The 21,005-nt window shown below is 38.8% G+C and overlaps 2 protein-coding genes across 2 annotated transcripts; one reads left to right on the top strand and one right to left on the bottom strand.

Moving 5' to 3' along the window:
* Positions 1–220: 220 nt before the first annotated feature.
* Positions 221–6,597, top strand: bri3bp (bri3 binding protein). The gene is made up of 3 exons (XM_063490241.1): positions 221–519; positions 1,753–1,855; positions 2,488–6,597. The coding sequence occupies exons 1-3, from the start codon at positions 343–345 to the stop codon at positions 2,907–2,909; spliced, it is 702 nt and encodes a 233-aa protein (XP_063346311.1). The 5' UTR covers positions 221–342; the 3' UTR covers positions 2,910–6,597.
* A 4,231-nt stretch (positions 6,598–10,828) lies between these two features.
* Positions 10,829–17,945, bottom strand: wdr31 (WD repeat domain 31). The gene is made up of 10 exons (XM_063489832.1): positions 17,631–17,945; positions 16,988–17,048; positions 16,711–16,843; positions 16,373–16,447; positions 16,114–16,258; positions 14,373–14,473; positions 14,124–14,191; positions 12,874–13,015; positions 12,274–12,436; positions 10,829–12,150 (listed from the first exon to the last, which is right to left on the bottom strand). The coding sequence occupies exons 2-10, from the start codon at positions 17,032–17,034 to the stop codon at positions 11,954–11,956; spliced, it is 1,071 nt and encodes a 356-aa protein (XP_063345902.1). The 5' UTR covers positions 17,035–17,048; positions 17,631–17,945; the 3' UTR covers positions 10,829–11,953.
* Positions 17,946–21,005: the final 3,060 nt, after the last annotated feature.

Below are 21,005 nucleotides of genomic sequence, written 5' to 3'. Positions count from 1 at the left end.
TTCCCACTAAAAACGATTTCTTTATTCTTTTAGTGGACTCTAGTTCATATATTTGTTCTCTATCTGAGAAAATTAAGCCGTGTTAAAGGGTGTTAAATGTATTAATCAACTCTGCAGGTAATCTTTTACTAAAGTCTCCCAAATGGCAAGTCGGTCAAGGCGAAGATCGAGAATTTTACAAAGCGTCCGTGAAAGCGCCACAAGTTATTTCCACCATCACGGCCAGCGTCGGTCATCGCCCGGCAAGGTGTCGCTTTCGGCAGCTAATTACCCGTTTTATTCCTCGTTTAAGTGAAATATTTTGATACACATTTACTTTTGACACCCTCGGCACTTGGGGCCATGGAAAGAATCAGGTTTTTCGTGTTTTTCTTGGTGCTTTCCGCGTCTTTGCTGGGCAAAGCCGAAGCGGGCAGGAGCAGGACCAGCAACCAGAACAGCTTCCGACGGGCAGCTAACGGCATCTATCAGACTCTGAGCAGCGTCTTCGGAGAGGACAACATTAGAGGGTTATACAAGGTCAGTTAGGCCCATATCATGCTAAGTCGGCGGCTGGCTTTGTTCATGAGCCTTATCGTAGCTGCCATTAAAAGACGGTTTGTGGTCCAAGCATGGCGAACAGGAAAAGGCCTGGTTAATAATTCCACGGATGCCATTTTGGGAAAAAAAGCCTTTATCGCCCCCCTTTTCTGTTTAAGTCGGTAGAAAAAGCCTGGGTATAACATCGTAGTAAAGACAAAAATGTGCTTCGTATTCTTGCATTCTTATTTGTGTTTTGTGCGTGAAGCCAAATCAAGCCACGAATGAGTGAATCTAAATTTAAAAAAAAAAATAGAGCTTCATTGATTCACAACATAACCGCCTTTATGTTTCTTTATGTATTAGAAAGCTGCTCTTATTAAGGAACTACTGGGGCCTGCTCATGTGGTCTCATTGGCCTTCAGCATTTCCTGCATTTTGAAATGTGATGTTATTTCCTGCATTTAGCCGCCAAAGCGTAATTAAGTCACATATGTTGAGTTTAGTAGTTTTTCCTGTAGACTTAACAGTGTAACATGGAGCTTCATATCTTAGTGTGCATCTGCTTACCTGATGAACATGCAAATAATGAGTTCCTGATTAAAGTTATGGCATAAGACAGTGATGTGTGGATGTTAAACCACTGTCCCTGATACTTACATCAGCCTTTGTGACTACTTAAATACAGCTGTAAATGCTTCATTGCACCTGTGCTTTTTCCAGCAATGTTTATGTGTGCTGTGAAAAAGAGCTACTAAAACGGGCAGCCAAAGGGTTCTTATGAAAACACTGCTTTCACGGTGTAATAAAAGCACCTGCTGCTGTAATGATAATCCTGTATGGCCACTGTTATATCAACACATTAGCTACCTGTCCATTTGAGAGTGAAAAATAGTCGGTTGCCTGGAGAGTTGGTAAACAGGGGTTTGATTTATAGCTACAGAGACCATGGTGCTGGGTCACTGCCAGATCAAAAGTTGTAACACCCCCATAACTGCCCTTCCTGGTTTTAATGCAGTTCTTTGCATACTGAGTCCCAATGAGGACAACATCATTCATAATATAGGTTATGGACTGAAAAGCCACCAAAGCACTGCTTTATTTAATAGTTGGGAAATGCACATTGCAGTCTGACCAACAGACTGCCATAATTCATAGGAGACGATGATGCACTCAGTACATGGATGTTATTTTTCACCCTGCTTTTGCTATTGGTTGTTTATTTTCTCATAGTTTTTCTCCAAAGCAACGGAGAGGTTTGTCCATGGGGTGGACTCTTTCCTGGACACCATCTGGAAGATCTGGTCAGATCTGCTGGATGTGATGGGCATTGACTGTAAGTCTACAAATGTTTGCTTAGGACATGTCAGTTAGGAATGTCCGAATGATGAAGGCAGGTAAAAAATGAAAAATGCCACGACGTACAGTCCCATGAAAAAATATTTGTCCCCTTCCAGATCCCTTAGTTTATTGCATGCATACTTGCCACACTTGCATGTTTCAGGTCATCAAACTAAATTTAATATTAGACAATATTAATATCAACCAGAGTAACTAAAAAATGCAGTTCTTTAAATTATTTCATTTTATTTATTAAGAGGAAAAAGCTATTCAAACCCACCTGGCCCTGTGTGTAAAAGTAATTGTTCCTAAATATTGCCAGATGTGTTGAGTGAAGAAATCACTTGAATAGAAACTGTCTGGCAAAGTGAAATTTGCTAAAGGATCTCAAAAAGCAACACATCATCATGATCTAAAGAAACTCAATAACGGATGAGAAACAAAGTTGCTGATGAAACATGTGAGTGTGACAAATATTTTTAAAAAGAAAATCATAAATACTTTTCAACAGCACTGTATGTTTAAAATTCATCTTCCTAGTTCACATCTGAAATTATACATGCTTCTGGAAAGTTAACAATTTTAACTTCCTCTCGTGTCTCTCCCTCTCTCCCTGTACACATGTAGCTTCAAACCTCAGCCACTACTTCAGCCCCACATCTCTCACCAACTCCCCAGCACGTGCCCTGCTCCTAGTCGCCGCTGTGCTCTTGGCCTACTGGTTCCTGTCTATGTTCCTGGGGGGTTTCTTTTACCTGCTGCACGCTGTGTTTGGACGCTTCTTCTGGCTAGCCCGCGTCACTCTCTTCGCCCTATCCTGCCTCTACATCCTGCAGAAGTTTGAGGGTGACCCTGAGCGCGCAGTGCTCCCGTTGTGCTTCATCATGGCTGTGTACTTCATGACAGGCCCTGTGGGAGCATACTGGCGCCGTGGCGGTGGGGCGGGTTCACTGGAAGAGAAAATCGACCACCTGGACACTCAGATCAGGCTGCTCAATATCAGGCTGAGTCGTGTAATAGACACCATTGAACGCACCGGAGACCAGTAGGCACATTTTAGGTTGAAGCAAAGATGAGTTTGGGGGGTGGGTCCAGGGGAAAAACTGATGTATTTGATAAGAGAATACTGTCTCCTACACACATCTACAGCAACAAAACTACTGGGTATTTACAACTCTATTGTCAGCTGGGGACAAAAGTACAAATGAAAACAGTATTTTAATGGCTTGAATTGATTTGGGTAACAAGAGAAACTGTTGAATTGGAGCTTGCACAAAACCAAACAACTTTTTTTTTTCCCTTTGATTTTTTTTTTTTTTTTTTTTCAAAGTTTTGGAAGGTTTTTTTACATCTCTGAGGAAGTTGTCGGGAGATGTCTGAGGTTTTCTAAATGCTAGCCTACTTCTACACCTCAGCTACTTTTACGAAACTCCTCTATTTTAAATTTTTAAGGTTTGCTTAGGCACTGTCAATGCTTGTGCTTGATTAATAAGCATATTTTACATATATTTACTTAATTTGATCCTTGTAAATGACCTGGGGGTTAAGTCTCAGTTCTTGTCCACAAAAACATCTTTCCCCTTTTTTTTGAAGCTACTGCTATAGGAGGGGGTAGGGTGTGTGGTACCGGGGGGGCATTGTTGTTTCTAATATGTATATTCCAGATGTTGGAAAGTTGTCCATAGCAAGATTTATTTATTCAATTTTTCCATCCAAAGTGTTGAAATGTAGATCTAGTTTGTTCCATTGAATTACCACCTCATAGTGACAAAAGCTTGACATCAGGACCTCTTTTTCTTGAATATGTGTGTAGATGCAGTTCAGTGACCTACTTGAATATGTGTGTGTGTTTGTGTGCATGTGTGAGGGGCAACCTTGTGAAATGGAAAAACACTGTATAAAAAGTCAACACCAGACAGGCAGCAATATCTCAGGGACTCACCCAACACATGTTGAACTCAAATGAGATATCAAGTATGCTAAAATCATGTATTGGTCTCTTCACAATTCAGATGTGACTTCTCATTTTTTCCAGCATCTTACAATACTTTGTGTTGAAATGCTGGAGTTTAAATCTAGCCTTTTATTCTTTATTTAAATGCCAGCATGGAGTTATTTTGGTGATCTGAACTGTAGCTAATCGTCCTAAATATGTAAACTGTCTCAACACAGATGCATCTGTTATGGTAAGAATTTTTAATCAATTGTAATAGGATCTGACCTGAACTTGCAGATTAAAAAGGTTTTAGTGCCTTTAATACTGCTGGGAAAAAATTGTATTGGATATTACTTAACCCTGCTTTTGAAACTAATATGAAAGTGATTATTTCTCCTAGGAGTATTTTAATGGTAGTTTAAAACCAGCCTGCCTGATTCATGCACTAAAATGTTGTGTTAAAAAGTAATGCTTTGGGTACACTGTTAGTCTGCATCACCATAGCTCTCACTAATTTGTTTGATATATTCTTTTTCTTTTAATTGTATATTTCTGAAGGTGGTTTTCTCTCATCATCTCATTTGTTACCATGGATTGGTGTAAGAGAATGTCCCCTGCACTGCTTGTCTATGTTTATAGCATGTCTTCATTAATAATGTCCCAACATCCTTTACTCTAAATTAAAGTTATTAAATCTGAACTCTGTAATCACAGTTTTGTTATAACAAATGACCCTAATGCTGTGCAGATCTTTTTTTGGAGGTGGTGGTGGTGCTGATGGTTGGATAAGGTCATACATCAGACATCATGATTGTGTTAATCGTTTTGATTTACAACTACCAGTATATGTAGTGGACTGTAATTTTGTTTCTCTCAATAGTGTGGGTGCTATGACATGCATTGTAAATGAAAGGTGTTGTATCAACAGGTCAGGGTTGCAGTGGCCTTCTGGCTTCACAGTATACAGGGTGTATCAAAGAGAGTCATCCGGTTTAAAAGTGCTTTAATTCCGTAGGTGTTCACAGGTAACAATCAAAACGTACTGCTAGAGAGAAGGGATTCATGAGTTTTACGCGTTTTAAAATTTACTGCTGTCTCCTGTATGTATATCTTTAAAGAATATAGCCGATAGAATTGGATGGTTCTCTTTTTAAACACCCTATATAGTGGACTTTATCATACAATTTGTATTTGCTTATATACTATTGGGAGAAAAGCTCCACCCACCAACTACTTTTATTTTGAAGTCTGTTACTGTACTTTTAAGGGTCGTTTTTGTTTTTTTGTTTTTTTTCTTCAAACCGATACACTAATAACTGTGTACCTTGAAACCATGATTTCTTTGTAGGTTGTTATACCATGAAAATCTCATCTTGTGTAATTTTATGCCAAGTATAGAAAGAAAAATGAACTTGTTAGCTATTTCCCAGCGCTGTCTGATAATTCCCATGGAGTTTAGGTTGTCATTAAACTCCATCTCAGAATTAAGCCTGATGATGGCAAACTTCAATAACTATATAAACTCTTAGTGTCTCCTTATTTTGCCCAGAGTGCCATCAGCCAGCCCAGGTCACCCATATATCCCGTGTAACCGGAGATTTTCCTGCATGCTTATCTTTTATGCCTATAATGTTGCATTGCATTACAGTATATTCATGTTATTGACTGCCTAGGCAGAGCCCTTAAGTATGTGTGATGGGGTTGAAATAGCCAGAAGTTAATTACTTTTGGAATTGTGTTATAAGTGTTGTTCTTCTGCACTGATGATTAAACTGTGTATGCTGTTTGCTATCATTACAATCCTGAGCCGGACAGACTCTCTCCCGTCATTCCATTATCACTGTGTCGCTGACATGGAGTCAAATTTTAAAGTACTTAAAACAAAATTATCATTTTATGAGCTGTAAATGAACAGTCTGGCCAGTGACCTTTGTTTAACTACTGGCAGCATGTGAGGTAAATAAAGGTATATTATAGTGTGTGATATTGATGTATGTTGATGGGTTTTAGTATATGATGGTATTGTATTGAATCCGGAAAAGGCCATGCGGTTGGTTTAGAGAGAATTCAGGATTTTGGTGGCTATTTATCAGACTTTAAATTCTAGACACTGAAAACTGTTTAAAAACAGATACAACTTGAAACAGTTTCTCTTTAAAGTACCCAGAAGTTCTTACACTGCTGTCTAACATCTTGAAAACACTCACAAACCAGCTCCAAGAGGGAGATGTTACCATTCCTTTTAGATATTATGGAAGCACTTGTTCATGTTTTAAGTTGCTGGCAGCTGTATGTCTCTTCATTTACCATGTAGATGCCAAAAGATGCCAGTAGATCCTTCTCGGCATAGAATATATGCTGCATTCAAATTCTATTTATTCCATGTTAACAACATCATCTGAATGACATGTACTTCTTTCTTTTTAATGTACTGTATCTTGTGTATTTCTCTGTTTTCCACATAGCCTGCTTTTATATTGTGCCGTGCCAATAATGTATTTTCTTTTGTTTTTACTTCAAGGGAATTATTTGTAACTGCTGATTTTAGAGTAGATGCAGATGGCTTTTCTTTTTCTTTTTCATATCACCACTTAATGTTTTTAGGCCTTTTTCTTTCTTTCTTTGTTTTTAATGAGTATTTTTGTACTCAGTTGATGTTTGAAGAGCCAAACTATTCTGCCTGCTGTTACTTTCTGTTTGGATGTTTGTGTTTATGAAAACTTGTCAGTGGGGATGCGGTTCTTTTTGTGCCAGAGTGAAAATGAGGTCCAGATTTAAATAAACACCAGATTATGACTGAATGTCTTCCACTTTATGATTCATTAATAATTTTAAGATCTAAAGTTTGTTTGTGCGTGTGTGTGTGTGAGAGAGAAGGAGAAACACATTGCTTCATGCTCAGTTCTTTCATAATACACGATAAAAGTGAATGGCTATTTGGTTTGCAATTCTTCACCTGAGCAATTGCTTCAATATTGTAGTATTGCTAGTAATTACTGGAAGTGCTCTTTCAATTATATTTCTAACACTAGGTGGTGCTAAAAGGTTTTATTTGGTTGCTAAAAGGCCGTGATTGTTTGGGAATAGGTGCTCCGATTCAGCCAGATTGGGAATTAAATGATCACTTTTGGCACCAGTTATCCCAGCAAAAATACACAATACTGTAAAAAGCTGTATATGCACCTATTTACACTCAATACTTTTATTGTAAGAAAGTGCTCAGGAACAACCTATAGTTCCGGTATGACCATCACAAATGGAAAGAGCATTACTGAAACAGTGAAGTAAGGATTGGAAACAGTGGGAAAACAGTGATCTCAAAACAGGCTTTTGTGGTACCCTAAGCAAAACAAATAACCTTCAGAAAATTGCCAGTGCCTGATGAGAGAAAAATGAAGTTGTACTTGGCAGCTTTTCCTGTGTAAACTCCAACAGGAGTGTTTTGTAGATTTGCATCTCTCACATTCATGGTATTACTACAAATAGTTTAATATAACCGTGTTATTAACCTGGATCAATTTAAAGCAGTCCTGCGCAAGGTGGTGGATAAAATATAAGGCTGTGACCTAGATAAAAAGTCATCAGACACAAAGAGCAATAAAGCCTTACCACTATGACATTAAATGCTTTTATTGCTGTATCATACGATATCAAACACACAGAATGAACTGAGTCATCTGGCAGCTTGACAAATATCCAAACAAAACTAAATCTCACCTTCTCTACCACTGGTTTTCTTCCCCAAGGGTAGATAGAATAACTGCTGTGGGGACTCCTTAGCACCTTTTGACAGAACAAACCATCATACTTGGAACAATCCATCACTGAAACTCATTAGTTTCCTTGCAATCTTTAGTTGCTACCTATCATCTATCTGGAACAAGCCCATTTTCAGCAAAGACTACACCAACACGCACTCCCCCGACACTTTATTATATACGCTATGCTGGTACTGGGTCACTTTTGACTTCAGAAGGGCCCTAATACCGCATGACATGGATTCAGTGAAGTGCTGGAAACTTTCCTTAGAGATTTTGATCCATATTAACATGATAGCAGCTGCTACAGATATGTTGGCTGCACATCCACGACATCTCCCGTTTCACCACATCCCAAAGGTGCTCTATTAGATTGAGATTTTGTGATTGTGGAGGCTGTTTGAGTACCATGTCATGTTCAAGAAAGCAGTTGTGATTTATTTGAGCTTTGTGACATGGTGCAGGACGTCGTCAGCTACAATACTCAGGTAGGCTGTGGTATTTAAATAACGCTCAGTTGGGACTGAGGAACCTAAAGCATGTCAAGAAAATATAGACACCATTATACCACCATAAGAGGATACAAGGCAAGATGGATCCATGCTTACATGTTGTTTACACCAAATTTTGAGACTAAAATTTGAACACTACGCAGAAATCAAGACTCATCAGACCAAGCAACATTTTTCTGATCTTCTATTATCTACTTTTGGTGAGTTCGTGTGAACTGTAGCTTCTGATTCCTGTTCTTAGCTGACAGCAGCGGCACCTGGTGTGGTCTTTGCTCTAGCCCATCTACAGGTCCTCAAAAAATTAGCATATTGTGATAAAGTTCATTATTTCCTGTAATGTACTGATAAACATTAGACTTTCATATATTTTAGATTCATTACACACAACTGAAGTAGTTCAAGCCTTTCATTGTTTTAATATTGATGATTTTGGCATACATAACTCATGAAAACCCAAAATTCCTGTCTCAAAAAATTAGCATATTTCATCCGACCAATAAAAGAAAAGTGTTTTTAATACAAAAAAAGTCAACCTTCAAATAATTATGTTCAGTTATGCACTCAATACTTGGTCGGGAATCCTTTTGTAGAAATGACTGCTTCAATGCGGCGTGGCATGGAGGCAATCGGCCTGTGGCACTGCTGAGGTGTTATGGAGGCCCAGGATGCTTCGATAGTGGCCTTAAGCTCATCCAGAGTGTTGGGTCTTGCGTCTCTCAACTTTCTCTTCACAATATCCCACAGATTCTCTATGGGGTTCAGGTCAGGAGAGTTGGCAGGCCAATTGAGCACAGTAATACCATGGTCAGTAAACCATTTACCAGTGGTTTTGGCACTGTGAGCAGGTGCCAGGTCGTGCTGAAAAATGAAATCTTCATCTCCATAAAGCTTTTCAGCAGATGGAAGCATGAAGTGCTCCAAAATCTCCTGATAGCTAGCTGCATTGACCCTGCCCTTGATAAAACACAGTGGACCAACACCGGCAGCTGACATGGCACCCCAGACCATCACTGACTGTGGGTACTTGACACTGGACTTCAGGCATTTTGGCATTTCCCTCTCCCCAGTCTTCCTCCAGACTCTGGCACCTTGATTTCCGAATGACATGCAAAATTGCTTTCATCCGAAAAAAGTACTTTGGACCACTGAGCAACAGTCCAGTGCTGCTTCTCTGTAGCCCAGGTCAGGCGCTTCTGCCGCTGTTTCTGTTTCAAGAGTGGCTTGACCTGGGGCATGCGGCACCTGTAGCCCATTTCCTGCACACGCCTGTACACGGTGGCTCTGGATGTTTCTACTCCAGACTCAGTCCACTTCTTCCGCAGGTCCCCCAAGGTCTGGAATCGGTTCCTCTCCACAATCTTCCTCAGGGTCCGGTCACCTCTTCTCTTTGTGCAGCGTTTTCTGCCACACTTTTTCCTTCCCACAGACTTCCCACTGAGGTGCCTTGATTCAGCACTCTGGGAACAGCCTATTCGTTCAGAAATTTCTTTCTGTGTCTTACCCTCTTGCTTGAGGGTGTCAATGATGGCCTTCTGTACAGCAGTCAGGTCGGCAGTCTTACCCATGATTGCGGTTTTGAGTAATGAACCAGGCTGGGAGTTTTTAAAAGCCTCAGGAATCTTTTGCAGGTGTTTAGAGTTAATTCGTTGATTCAGATGGTTAGGTTAATAGCTCGTTTAGAGAACCTTTTCATGATATGCTAATTTTTTGAGATAGGAATTTTGGGTTTTCATGAGTTATGTATGCCAAAATCATCAATATTAAAACAATGAAAGGCTTGAACTACTTCAGTTGTGTGTAATGAATCTAAAATATATGAAAGTCTAATGTTTATCAGTACATTACAGGAAATAATGAACTTTCTCACAATATGCTAATTTTTTGAGAAGGACCTGTACTTCAGTGTTTGACAGGTCGTGCGTTCAGAGATGCTCTTCTGTAAATCCCGGTTGTAACAAATTGTTATTTGAGTTACTGTTGCCTTCCTATTAGCTCAGATCGTTCTCTCTATTCTCCTCTGACATCAGCAAGGCATTTTCACCCAGAGAGCTGCCACTTGCTGGATATTTTCAATTTTTAGATAGCTATAGTGATGGCTGTGTGGGAAAATCCCAGCAGATCAACAGTTTTTGAAACACTCAGACCAGCCCAACTGGCACAGTTGAACAAATGTACCTAATAAAGTGACTCTGAGTATATTCCACAGATGAGCATCCATATGTTGTATCTGAACTCATCTTGCAGCACATAAACTATAAGTTAGTCATTGTGGTCCTCATCCCTGACCAAAACCTTTTTGTTTGATTAAATTGGAAGCTTAAGCAACAACTGTCTTTGTGACAGATGGCCATCTAGATCTGTAAAACAAAAAAGGTGAATGCTGTTGTATTTAAAATGTTTAAACCTACACTGTAAATACAATAATAGTTTGTTTAATATCTCCAAAACAAGTTCAGTTATTTATGAAAAGTGTTGCTAAACTGCAGCGTGTACTTCAGCATCTGCAACACTTAAATTCTTCATCAGCCTTGATTAAATAAGATCTAAAGTAACTGCTGGAAAGTTCTATGTGGACAGCCTGCACAGCATTTCAACTTTAGTTTTGCAATATTTCGTATTTTCCGTGTTTACTGAGTCAACGTTTTATTAAAAAAGTGGAATTACTCTGGTATTTTGCATAGTACTTTTAAAAATTACAGTTAACACTACAAAAAAACATTCAACTATCAGCTGCTTTTCATAAAAATATCAGAATCTCTATCTTTAAAAAAAAAAAAAAAAAAGTCTTTGTCCATTTACGTTTACATGGCAACCAGATGTGTTACAGTTTGGTGTTGCACTGACCTGATCTTTAAACCCCAACAGGTTGACGTTAAAATACAAACTAATAAATATTATCAGCATACAAACAAGCTCTTTTGCTGACATCACATTTGCTGACAAACAAAAAAACAAAGAAAAAAAAGAAACATCAGGAAACAAAAAACGATTGCTTATTCTGGGCTTCAAATTCTCCTTCATGGCTCATGATGTATAAAAACAGACCAAACAGCAGGTTCACTCCTCCTCTTTTCACCGTGCATTAGTTTGTATTTAATTGAGTGCTTAAGTTCTTGTACTGTTAATTATGAGACATCCACTCAATCTGATCCTTTGTAATCTGGGCAGTTCAATTTGTCAAAAATAATCCACTAGTCCAGTTGTTCAGTTGTTAAGATTAATTAGCACCACCTAGTGCCAGAACTGTCAGTGGTAGAAAACGGTGACCAAACTGCAATCAGCTCACCAACAAAAGCAAAACAACATCTGTACCAAACTACAGCAGCTCATAAAATTTTGTAAATATTACTTTGGGCTAAATAGACAACATCAGCTAGACAAAGTAAGTCAATGTATACAGAGCCTAGACCAACAATACAACAGCGAGAGGCTGTCTAGTAGTTTTTGGCAATTTAGTTAACTGTGCAAGAACTTGAACCACTCAATGTAAACTACAATCACCTATTGGAATGGCTGTTTACCCTCATGGTACATATTTCTAAATAAAGTGGCAGTTTATATATAAAAAACAGGTAAATCCTGCCCTCCATCATGTTACTCTGCTGGTGACTGTAGGTATGATTTCCTGTTTTTAGTCCCCATGAAGAGTACCTATGATGGACATCCATGGTGGGCCACTATTGGACAAAAGTTGCATCTTCCATACGTCATTATTGTCGCCTCTTTTCACTGCATGGCAGTCTAATAAATCAAAAATGTTTATAGAAATAAAGTCTGTAAAAAATAAATAAATAAAATAAAATGACTTGAATTCCATAGCCAGCGATGCGTTCTCGCTGAGTCTCTGGCTGTTCACATTATAATTCACACCTGACACTCCTTGGGTGTCAAAAACGTGCCACAACTTTAACGTCCAGACCCCCTGCACCACCTGCACCAGAACCCTGAGCCTGCTGTGGTCCCTGGTCCACCTGGATATGATGAAGGCCATTGTTAAAGCTGGCACACAACAGATTGCTGGAATCACTCGGTGCCAACGAAACCAGTGGACCGGCACCTTCCAGAGACAGCGTCCCTAAACAAACTAAACAGAGGACAGGAGAGACAAGGTTGCAGCAAAGCCAGCACAGAGATAAAAAAAAGGCAGAGTGGTTTTGCATTATTTATTTTGTGTTGAAATGGTTTCATCAGTGAGTAGAGGTGTTACCTGCTGTATGTTGATCCCAGATTTTGACAGAGCTGTCATGGGAGGATGTTCCCACTCGAGCTGTGCCACCAGGATGCATGGGGAGAAACACACAGCAGGCTGTGGTTTGGAGGTGGCCTCTGTACTCCACAACTTTGCAGCCAGGCTGACGCAGGTCCCAGAGCTAGTAACCCACAGACACAAGTCCACCCATCACAAATCTCAGTGTTTTATGTTCCAAAAGCATCGTCAAAATCAGTGGAGTGTTTGAGATACTGTGAAAAAAATAATCTGATCCATTTTTCATGAAGGCAAAACCTCAACCTATATTACTTTGTATTATACTCACTCTAAATCTCTATATTAAATTGGAAGTTGGAAGTCAAGCCCACAAGAAAATCAGTCAAAGACAACAAACACACAAAACAAATTGTGCTGCATCAGTTCATAATTTTAAACTGGCAGAGCAAAAAAAAATTGTTCATTCCAATTAGTGTGTCTTTCACACCAACGTAATACAATCCAGACAATAAATAACCTAATGACAGCCTCAATCTACCCAATATCTGTGCATTTAGAGCTTTACAGACAATAACAAACACATATCTCCAGAGGTCTTACCGTGGCTTCACACCCCTGTCCTCCAAAGCCATTGCTACTGGACACCAAGTAGTTTCCATTTGGAGAGACATCACAGTGGGTCTGGATGTACTGCTTAGCTGGAAAAGTATTGGTCACCTGCCATACACGGCTGTCCCACACCCTGTATACATAAGCAAACCATTACTAAAGAAGGACATTTAACACACGTGTAAGAAAATACTGTGCTTACACATGAGAGTGCATGTCTTTAGAGTCCTCTACTTTTCAGGGTGAATTTTCCAAATAAACTGCAACACATGCTGATTATCCCCAGAACACATCCTAAGTCTCTAAATGTCTTAACTGCATCAAATGCTTAGGGTTCAACATGATCAAGGGGTCATGGATGTGTTATCTAAGTGTTAGGCTCTGTAATCACTTTACTCTCCCAGGATCTTGAACAGTAAAAACTCCAAAAATGTTGGCTTTGGTTTAAAACATTTTCTAAATCCCTTGATTATACATTATATATGACTCACATTTATAGCCTTACTAAAAAAAAACAAAATAAAAAAAAAACAAAAAAACCAAGCAGTATTGCTTTGTGTGAGTTTAGGTTCAATGCCAAGGCTTAATACTGTCTCTGGTGCTCTAATTGGCTGCTGCGGCTACGTTTTGGCTGACTTTATGTGGACAACAGCAGTAAGTCCTTCAGCATTAAATAACAGGATAATAAGGGTTGCATAAGTTCATGTTAAGGTTTGTGTTACTGTCTGATTTGCTGTCTTGGTGTACTCACAATATTATCTTTTTTCTTCTATGGCATTTTAAAGGCAGAAAGCGTGTTAGCTCCCAAAGACAAGAGGTATTTTTGAATTTCAGCAATAATTTAGAGATGGGGTCAGGTCACGGACAGGAAAAGTGCTACAAAGTAAAAACTAGGTGAACGGTTTAATTTCCCAATCCAAATTTTACCACCAAATGGGACTTGAACTCACCTTTGACTGATTGAACAGTCAGACATGATACTGACTTAGCAGAGAAAAATAGGGAAGGCATAACTGAATCTATTTTTTGTGCCACATAATTCAATAATAAAAGCTGTAGACTGACATCAAGTTTCTCTTTTTCAGTGTTACTGAATGAGAAACATCCCACTCCTGCTATTAATTACACATAAAAAATCTGCACTCATTTGAAATTTAAACAAATCATCATATTTTACAGCACACAAAATTAATTTCCACTGAATTTCAATAATAATACAGCAAAAGAAAATCCTTCTGTGCCTTATAGTCTTATCCTCGGAGGTCTGGACAATAGAGGAGCTGGCTGGAACCCAGCATACATGAGTCACCTGGAAAGAGACACAGGAAAGTGGAAAAATCTACACCCTGCGGACAAAGGATCTAAAAGTCTGATTAAGTAGCTTGGTGATCTAATTATTTCTCTCATGTGCTCAGGTGTTTATCTAAAGCAGCCCAGTATGCTTAGTACGCAGATGTGAACACATAAAAATATAATACTGTTACTCTTACCAGGTTTCTAGATATGTTGTGTCTCTGTTCACATTTTGCAGATTCTATATCCCACAGGCACATCCAGTTGTCACGAGAGCCAGTGCACAGCTTTCTTCCATCTACCGACCATAAAAGAAACACTTATATTTGGTGCAGATCGTTAACCTGAAATAGATGTTGGTGTGCACCCAGAAGTGAAAATAACAACTCTTACTTCCAATAAAATGAGAAAATCCGACATTCCAGGTAGTGCTAACTTTCCTACTAATTAAGGCAAATTATACAGTCAAGTTGAAAATAGCCATTTATCATACCACAGGACACGCAGAAGAAATACTTCAACTATTATAGCTGCTATATGAATATGGGTTCACTTCAGGGATATTTCATCTTTCAGTATGATTTGGTTTGCTAAGAAGTCACATTTCACACAACACACGCATGAAAGCTGTGGTCAAAAGTTTACATGGAAATGACTGTCATGGTAATTTTGGTCTTTTAATTATTCCAGGTTGAATCATTGTACAGCATACATGTTTAATGATTTTTATAAAACAAGCATTGGGTGCACAAGTTTGAACTTATTTTGTATTTTCTCTAATGCACACAGAGTCAAAGATACGAATACACCCCCACTAACATTTAGTTAAATGTCCCTTGGCAAGTGCACTTTGACCAGACACTTTTGGCAGCCATCAACAAACTTCTGGCTGGATATTTGACCACTCGTCTCGGCAGAAATGGTAAAGTTCTTTGAAACTGGTTGATTTCCTGGCACAGACTCAGCTTTTAAGCGTAGTCCATAAATTTTCAATAGGGTTAAGTTCGTGAGGGCCATTCCAGAAGCTTAATGAGCCATTCCCAAATAACAGCAGGTTCCAGGATCATCAGTTCAAACAATTATACATAAGTTATTAAGATGTATTACAACTTTGCCATCGTCTAGAAGAAGACCCAGACTTTCAGCCTAAGATGAGAGGAATTTGGTTTTGGAACACAATTTGGGTATCTCCAAATTCAAATTGCACCCAGTTCTTTTTTAAAGTTATTAAAGATGTATGTTGTACAATCACTCGACCCTGGAAAAACAGTTCATCAACAGATCATTAAAAGCCCAAACTTACCATGACATTGATGCCCATGACTGTAAGTTTGACCAGACCTTTACAGATGAAATGTGCTTATTTTTGTTTATACATTTAGAGTAAAAGTGTTCAAAAAGTGAACAACAGAAAAGACCAAAAACAACACCAAAACTGATAAAAATGTATCCAAAACTAAACATTTTCAAACAATAAAAACTGAACTGAAATGAGCTAATTCATTCTGCAAGTTACCTCTAATTCAACTGAACTGGAAACAAAAACTAGAGCTAATTAGTTTTTTTTGTTTTTTTGTTTGTTTGTTGTTGTTGTTGTTGGGTTTTTTTTTGGGGGGGGGGGTTGCCTTTGTTTTTGTTTTAATTACACCAATTCTGCTTTTTATTTCGTGCTTGTGAAATGTCTTCTGAGGTACCTCTGTTTTTCTTGAATTGATTGTCTGCAACTGCAAAAAAAAATGCTTGGGGATAAATAAGAAGCTATCTGTACAAAGATATGACAGAATACACTTACTAATTGTGTTTTATCATGCACTTTAACATACTAGAGATCAGAGACTGGTACATTTACCTTAAGCAATATAACCTTTAAGACAACACTTAAAACATTTACTCACGTCTGAGGAGATTCATTGTGTGTGAGTGCCTGTGTGTATGTACCAGGACTGATAGCTAGTCCATTGACCACCAACTCATGCCCACAGAATTCCTGAATAGGTTCGTCTCCCTGGTTGAGGTCCCACATCAGTACAGTTTTGTCCCGTGAGGCACTAAAGATCCATGTACTACCTGGATAACAAATCACCTGGTAGAGGGCAGAATTCAGAGGAGATAAGAGGAGACTGGGGAACGTGAAATGTGTCACACGTTTAAGGCGTCATTCCTTTATCAGTTTGTGCGCACACAGTATTGATGTTACCTTGGTAACCTCTCGGTTGTGGCCCTGGAAAGACTGACACATCCGGCCTTGTTTCCAGTCGTACACCACCACAGCCTACAGAGGTGGAGATGCTAATCACACCATGTTTAAGTGTAGTTTTCACAAAATCTATACCCTTAATTCATGGGTTTCTAATATAACCTGTATCATACCTTAGATCCAATATTGTGAGTCTTTTTTGAATTGGGCATTTTACTCTGTGAGCTCTATGATTTAAAATCACTTAAAACCATGATAAAGTTCAATTTGTGGCTTGAACATTTATAATATTTAAAGAGACTTAATAATCAGTACAACAGTTACATTTTTGGCTTTACCTGGTCACTCCCACCAGAAACACACAGGTCTGGACTGAGAGTGGTCACTGTGTTAATGGACCCATGATGTGCAGGCTCATACTGCACCACCTGACTGTCAAAGGTATTATCTGTCTTCTCTGCCTGAGATGCCCTATACACAAACACACACACACATACATAAAAATACACACACACACATAAAATTGCAAAAACTTTAATATATAATAATATATATAATACACACACACACACACAGAGAGAGAGAGGGAGAGAGAAGGCCTAGCACAAGTCTCACCTGTAGAGCTCAGACCTCTTGCGGAACTTGCTCTGTAGTTTGCCCATGTCTACCTAGGAACCTGCAGTCACAATGACACACAGAAAGAAATGCCATCAAACTGAAAAATCACGCTTCATAACAACTAAACGCGCATGTTGTGGTAGTAATGATGAGGGATAACTACTCGGACTTCACTACAACCCTACAGTTCACTTAGTGATCGTCTATCTCAGAGCAGTGCTTAATGCAATAGCTACATTAGGCACACACTTTCTGTGCTTCTCTCGCAGCTAAAAGAACATTAACAACTAATTACTTTGTCTGTTTTTAGTGAGTTAGAAGCCTTGTGTGACATTTTCGTGGAAATCATTCAGTAAACAGAATACAAACAGTACTTTCTCACACACGCACAGCTACGCCCCACCCTCGTTATCCCGGTGTACTCCACTCCACAAACAAGCGACAGGAAGGAGAGGGCTCAAATCCTATTACTGCGGCATCATTACTGTCACAAGGTATTAGTCACTGGAAAACACCTGCTAAGAACTTTGCTGGCGATCATTATGCAACGGTACTCGTGGATTTTAACCGTAGTTAATAAAGCTGAAAAATGGATGATGACTCGCGCACACTTGTAGTGCACAGAAGCAGGGTTTCTTACCTGTCACTGGCAGGTGTCGTCGCTGGGTGATGCAGAGGCTGAGGAGCTAGCTTGCTAGCATGCTAACTAATCTTTATCTGTCATTCTAAGAAAGATCAATGCATTAGTGGCAGTAGAACATAGACGGGCACACGTTAAAGCTTGGAAAAGTTGTTATTTTAACAAAAGCGAACCGTTTCCCACACACTGCCATGACAGACCGCTGTCCTAACTGCGTGGGAAAGTGCACAAAAGTGTCTTTTTAACTACAAAACACCCATCCCTCCCTCCGTAGCGACCAGGGAGCGACGCTTTCTCGTAACCAGGCGAGGACGAGGTCACGTGAGAAACAGAAGGAAGTAACCGGAAACTTACAAAAATAAAAGCCTGTTCACTGTTTGCTCTATAACTGGACAAACGTGAACACAAATGAACACAAAAAACACAATTTTTTAGGAATGTTTGTTTTTTCAGGAGTAATCCAGGTGAATGTACTGGCTTTTGGGTATATTTCACCACAGGGTAGCTTACTAAAATCCTCTTTGCTCACTGCAGTGTATCCATTGCCCAAGCTCATCATGTGCACCAAAAAATGCAAAACACTGCCTAGAGGGAACATTTTCTTTTCCAAAACCAGGACTTAAACTACAGTGGTATAGACCTATGGTGGACCCTAATAATTTTATTTTCACATTAAAGCAAAAGCAAAGATGGCTTTTTTTCTTATTCTTTTCCCCATATATCCCCAGAGGCATTGGTTGAATTGCAAATCCTAAATGAAGATATTATAAAGTGTATATAACATACACTTAACTAGAGACAGCATACGACTCCTCTCAGTCAAAAAAATAAATAAATAAATCCATCCAAAATACAAGTTTGCATGTTTTTAGTGGAAGAATTAACACTGGTGAAGCATTATGGTTTGGCAGCATGGAACATGGTTTGTTTTAAGTAAAATCTCCTCATTAAAATCAATTAAGCTTGACAGGTTAGAAAGTCACTGACCTGTGGATGACTCTCCCTTTAGAGGGCCGGTTTGTAGACATTTATTATAGACACAGGCCGAATAAACTCCCCAAGCTGCAAATCTGGGACACCTCAGATAGGTCTCTGGACACATAACATTAATTCTACTACTTGAAACATTTTACAGTTCTCCTTTTTACATCTTTTATTCAGGTTCTTCTTCAGTCCTTTCTTTCCCAGTTGCAGTGAGAAAAGATAAGATCAGTGCAGACTTCATAAACTAGATTTGAACAAATACATCACATGCAATTAACCACTGAGTCACTGGCACGCCCCCATTTAAACGGTCTAAATAGGCCACTTAGTTAGGTTACAATCAACACTGCTCAATACCTATGTGAGATGACCTCAATTCTAACTTTTTTTGCTTGCAGCAAAGGGCTTAATTGTGTATAAATATAGTTACACTTTTACAATATAACAAATAATCCATGTTACTCCAATTTTCTAGTATGAATGTGTATATTTTTTCACTTACTTTGTTCTCTAAAGAGCCATTATCTTTGTATGTACGGAGATCACAACCAAACTTTGCTATTACATGTATTTTCATATTTAAAAAATGTTTCTAGGATTCCTTAGCTTCCTTAGAAATTCTTCCTTAGAAGTTCCTTAGCTCACATGCACTATAATTACTTTAATGTGTTAGTGGAGTAAGGCAAAATTTTAAAAAAGCATAAGGTGTCTTCACTTTGCTATAATCCCTAACTCAGATTTGATGGTGCAAGGCCCATTTACTTCACCCATGTTACGCATTGCTGAAAGCATTAGGAGTGTAATGTACAGTTCTTTTTATGAGGCAGTTAAAAAGTCACAAAATCTCGGGAAAACGGCCATCTAAAACTCATGCTTTCCATTTCAAGGTTTTAGATAATGATAGTGGCATGTGACTACATGGCTCAAATTAAGAAGTAAAATGGAAACAATGGAAAAAAGAGATTTAGGCTCAAAATCTTGATCATTGTAATGCTTGAGACCTCAATTCTAAACCCATTCTCATAGGCAGAATAATAAAAAGTCTCCTGTATGCTCAGGAGCTACTTAAATGACAAAATCCAGTTACTGAATATATCGTTCATTTATAGCATTGAGAGAATAGTTTTGTTGCTCAATGGTAAATGGACTGGTTCTTATAAAGCAGTTTTCTACTCTTTGTGAGCACACAAAGTGCTTTACACAACTCGCCTTATTCACCAATTCACACCCATTCATACAAGCACTTTTTTCTATGCTTTTTTCTTTTCTTTTCAATGTGACAGCTTTTGAAGGTGCTCCTGGTTTTGATGTCTAATTGCACATGATTCACATGTGTGCTTTTCACATGTCTTTACTAAATATCAGTTGAATTTGTTTATTTACTTATGTTGTTTTTATTACAGCTTCTACTATCCTCTTGGCCAGGTCTCTCTTCAAAGAGAGATTTAAAAAAAGGATATAACAAATGAAAATACAGAAAAAATAACAACTGCTGCATAACTCTCCAGATTGTTTGAGGTATATACAAGGGCTTGATTTAATATTAAAATTTGTTTGGTGATCTGAAAAATGCAAGTGTAACAAATATGCAAAGAAAAAAAAAGAAATCAGGAAGGGATCCTTCATATTCACAGTAGTGGATATGAAGGATCCAACATGTTCTCCTGAATACTTCAAGGAATACCAAAATAATAGCACCACAATCTCCTCTCTTCTTTTGTCTCCCAGTGCTAACATATAACATTCACAAACCCAATTTTCATGTACACATTACAGTGATAAGCACTGTATTTCCACTGCCTCCACCGACTGTGAAAGTGGGACCTCCACCATGTGGTCCTTTTTTAATTCACTGATAAGTAATGACATATTTCCAGAAGGACTGAAAGCAATCAAACGCCACAGTTTGTAAAAGACAATCAAATAAAAATTAAAATAGGGTTAAAGGAAATAATGTTCGGGCTACTGTAATGCAATCACCTGAGTGTCATCACCTGGGCACTCACCTCTGTTTTGCTGTGGGAAGTTGGCACTTATTTGGGAGTTGGTTTTGTGTGTGTTTCACAATTACTATGAGCCAATGGCTGCGTTTAGGTTGGGTTAACTGAAGGGAGGTGTATCTGACTGCGCTTATTTTCTAGTCTACTTATACCCCACACTACAAACAGTTTCTCTGTGGGCCTACTGCATGCTGCAGCCTGAAGGCAGAGTTAGCTTGCTGAGGCTGGGGTAATGCCGACCTACTCCATACAGGGTGGTGGGTCTAGGAGGACAACCGCTGTGTCCTGTTGAAGTTACCAGTGTACTTGAGAGTGTTGCTGACCTGCAGCACAGCTTGAACTGTGTATATTGTCCTTTCTGCAGTTGGGACACTGGACTCTTTCTCCCTCC

The sequence above is a fragment of the Pelmatolapia mariae genome, linkage group LG12 (genome assembly GCF_036321145.2).
Source record: "Pelmatolapia mariae isolate MD_Pm_ZW linkage group LG12, Pm_UMD_F_2, whole genome shotgun sequence".
Classification (NCBI taxonomy): domain Eukaryota; kingdom Metazoa; phylum Chordata; class Actinopteri; order Cichliformes; family Cichlidae; genus Pelmatolapia; species Pelmatolapia mariae.
Note: the sequence above shows the minus strand (reverse complement) of the source record. Positions and strands in the feature narration are given on the sequence as shown.